Source organism: Alnus glutinosa, chromosome 8 (assembly GCF_958979055.1).
Source record: "Alnus glutinosa chromosome 8, dhAlnGlut1.1, whole genome shotgun sequence".
Classification (NCBI taxonomy): domain Eukaryota; kingdom Viridiplantae; phylum Streptophyta; class Magnoliopsida; order Fagales; family Betulaceae; genus Alnus; species Alnus glutinosa.
This window is the reverse complement of record NC_084893.1, coordinates 28,581,359-28,585,071: the sequence shown is the minus strand read 5'-3', so window position 1 is coordinate 28,585,071 and position 3,713 is coordinate 28,581,359. Positions and strand designations below refer to the sequence as shown.

At 33.8% G+C, this 3,713-nt stretch overlaps 1 protein-coding gene across 2 annotated transcripts; it reads right to left on the bottom strand.

Moving 5' to 3' along the window:
• Positions 1-546: 546 nt before the first annotated feature.
• On the bottom strand, positions 547-2,245 carry LOC133875914 (heavy metal-associated isoprenylated plant protein 47-like). Of its 2 annotated transcripts, none has more exons than XM_062314186.1 (3): positions 2,170-2,245; positions 1,221-1,299; positions 547-1,125 (listed from the first exon to the last, which is right to left on the bottom strand). In XM_062314186.1, the coding sequence occupies exons 1-3, from the start codon at positions 2,179-2,181 to the stop codon at positions 791-793; spliced, it is 426 nt and encodes a 141-aa protein (XP_062170170.1). In that variant the 5' UTR covers positions 2,182-2,245; the 3' UTR covers positions 547-790. The 2 variants fall into 2 exon arrangements, with proteins under 2 accessions (XP_062170170.1, XP_062170171.1); XM_062314187.1 differs by lacking the exon at positions 2,170-2,245 and adding an exon at positions 1,790-1,921 and having other exon boundaries at positions 549-1,125.
• Between the last annotated feature and the right edge of the window lie 1,468 nt (positions 2,246-3,713).

The following is a 3,713-nucleotide window of genomic DNA, read 5'->3' as shown; positions in this document are numbered from 1 at the left end:
TAGCAATCCAAACCAGGATTTAAGATATTGATTAGAGCTAGGACTAATTAAGAGCCACTTCTTAATTAAGGGTCCAAACGTACGTATACTCGTTTTATCATGCATGATAATATTGTTGGTTTATCTTACTAATACTCAATTATTAATGTCTTAAGTCAACTCTTAATAAGATTTGTAAAGGTCAATCATCACCTGGTGACTGTAATAACGACTAAACAACGAGCGTTAGAATCAATTAAATATTCTACGTGTTGAACCTTATTTATTAAGTGGTATGTAGTTTAAACTCACAGGTCATGAAATATATAATGAATCATTTCACTATATATCATTTTAAGATAAATAATGATTTAACAATGTCTGGTTCCAAATTGTAAGGGTTTAATTTCAACTTAATTTAGAAATTCAAATTTTTGGGAGATCGAATTGAATATACTAAGAATCAAATCGTAAGGGAGACATAACTAACTTCTCAAAATGCATATTTAAGCTAACAATCATTGATGTTTTTATTTAAGAATATTTTAGTATCATACAAGAGAATGATTCTGAAAGCCGCAAATTAATTACTAGGTAACAGAAACTATATATGATATTGATACGCAACATATTTAAAGATATATATCTTATAATTAATGCAGATGCAAGCTAGCTAAACAAAAAAATGACAGATCAGAAAGTATATCTAATGGGCAATGCTACGGGGAATCACGTCACATCAGCTTTGAAATGATCCAAGTCGGAATGATTTATAGATCGATTTACTCGTATCCGGCTAGCCGGCCGGCTATCACATAATGGTGCAAGGTGGCTGGTAGGGATCACGATCATAAAACACTAGCTGAGATTGGTAACACGGCAGCGGACACGCACATAGAGGTGTTGGACATGAACATTTGTTTTCAGTTCCACCTTTCTTGTCCTTGTCTTCTACCTTCTTCTTACTAGTGTCTTCTTTTTTCTTTTCATCAGGTTTAGGTTTGGGCTTGACTTCCTCCACGCTTACAATAGTCGCATGGCCGACCTTCTTCCTAAGAGAACTGGTCAAGCAAGATACATCAACTTCATTTCCAATCACCACCACTTGATCTTTGTCTTGCCCTTCTAATGCCACTGATACAACCCCTATAACATATATATATATACATATTATAAAATGAATTAAAATATAGTAAGCAATTTGGGAGATAATATTTGAACTCTTGAACATTTTCAATTACCATCTGCTGCAGCAGCTATCTTCAAGGCTTTGGTCCGGCATTTGTCACAGACCACTTGCACCTTAATGACTATCTTTTGCTGCAATTAATACAACGTTAATTAGATCATATAATATGTCATATATAGCGATTGTACCAAAATTACTGTTTCTTTTTCCTCAAAGTGAAAATTTAACACAAACAATCATTCTTAAGTTAAAAGACGAAGCTAGCTAATTAATTGAAGGGTTTTTGCAAGTTCTTTCTGTTGGGTGAATGAAGAGGTTGTGTGTTAGCTTTCTTTAAGCTACAAGGAACATTAATATATGCATTGCAATAAACGTAGTCGTAAACCAGCCAATAGAATTATAATTTCTAGCTCGTTAGGAGATCGAAGCATGAATGAGGGACGGAATTAGGATTTCTCGTGGGGGAAAAGCATGAATGAAGGGCGGCCATAACCCCTCTAGCTACCTGATTCCGTCCCTGACAATAAAAGAACTATTTTTCTCTTTTTCTTTTTAGAAGAGAGAACCTTTTACGAACTCATTTTCAATGCAACAAAAAGTTGTTTGGATTAGAAGGCTTACCTTCATATTTTGGAAAGGCTTGACAGAAGCTGGGATTTTCAAGAAGGTGCAAATGTTATAATTCTACAACAATCCCATGAACTAAGCTATTTATAGACTGTCTCAGCAAACTCTAATATAACCTGCCTAAATGTTACTGAAACAAGCTTTCGATGACGATGGGGTCTGCGGACTAATAAATTAAGTTGGCGATCCACTTTTTACGGCCGGGTTCAACGTATTGTACGTGTACATAGCCACGAGTGTTTCTATGCTTTATTATTTTATCCTAATTAATGTTATTTAATTTATGATTCGACTTGAAGTCAATTGTTATAAATTAATAGGCCAACTATTACTAACATTTATAGTCCAGTGGAAAATGTTTACAAACTCCTTACCATCACATGCATGTTTTGACTAATTTAGTTGAGAATGGAGATCGACATCGATGATGACTGATGTGCTGGGCTGTAGGAAATTTCAGTGCCTGCACATGCATGTTTAGATTCCAACTTCCATGAGAAAATATTAGGGCCTTTGCTATATATGTGGACTATATAGCTATTTCATTAAAATAAATAAATAATTACTATTGAAAATAAAAGTATGTGAAATAAAATAGTTATTACTATTACGTAGTTTGGTAATAATACATATGCTTTTAGTGGAATTGTACCAAAATTACTAAAATATATAGCTTGAATATATATATATATAAACAAATAAAATAATAATATTTATAAAAAAAAAACCCGAATTATTCAAACGTTTGTGCTTTCTTTCATGTGATAGATCTTTAGGGTTAAAGCTAATTCTTTTTTTTCCCTTTTCATGTTCAAGCGTTGTGTGTACATACAAGCTTTTAGAATTGTTGTGGGAAAATAAGAATTATTTCTTTATGGTGTTGGAAATGTGCAAATGGGTTTGAAGGAAATGCTTAGGAGAAGGGTTTGAGTAGGAGATTACAAATTTGACGAAGGAGATGGGGTTGACTAAGGAGGCAGGTGTGGTTGGGGGTTTGGCCATCAAGATGAAGAGAGATTGCAGAAGTGATGTTCGGGTTTTCTTTTCTTTCTTTTTTTTTTTCAATTTTGCAGAAAAAAAAAAAGAAAAAAAATAGTGTGGTTGAGAATTTGGTCGTCAAGACGAAAAGACATTGCAGATTTGCCTTTCCCTTTTTTTATTCTTTTTTTTTTTTTTTTTTAAGTTTGAAGAAAAAAAATAGTTAGTAGGTTTTTTTTTGGAAAACTCATTTCATTCTTCAAAAAATAGTTATTCCTCTCTTTTTTTAGAGGAATAGGTATTCCTCCTGTCAGAATTTAACACAAACAATCTTTCTTAAGTTCAAAGAAGCTAATTAATTGAAGGGTTTTTGCAAGTTCTTTTTGGTGGGTGAATGAAGAGGTTGTGTGCTAGCTTTCTTTAAGCTACAAGGAGCATTAATATATGCATCACAATAAATGTAGCCGTAAACTAGCCAACGGAATTAGGATTTCTTGTTAGAAAGCCAAAGCACGAATGAGAGACGGAATTAGGATATTTCTCGTAGGAGAAAGCATGAATGAAGGGGGGCCATAACCAGGGCGGAGCTAGCTTTTAGACTTTGAGGGAGCCAAATTGAAAAACAAAAAATTTGGAGAGTCAAAACTAAAAAAATAAAAAAAGAACAAATTATGGGAAAAAATTAATTTTTTTTTTTTTTTTTTTTGGAAAAAGCTTGGGGCTTGAGGGGGCCATGGTCCCCCCAAGGCTCTACCTAGCTATGCCTCTTTCCATAACCCCCCCGCCCCATGATAAAAAAATAACCTTTTCTCTTTAGAAAAGATAACCTTTTAGGAACTCATTTCCATTGCAACAAAAAGTTGTTTGGACTAGATGGCTTACCTTGATATGTATATATTTCGGAAAGGCTTGACAGAAGCTGGGATTTTCAAGAAGGTGC

Coding starts and splice junctions, on each gene's coding strand:
- LOC133875914 (XM_062314186.1), bottom strand. Junction 1,126..1,220: donor GATAGCTGCTGCAGCAGATG/GTAATTGAAAAT, acceptor TATATGTTATAG/GGGTTGTATCAGTGGCATTA.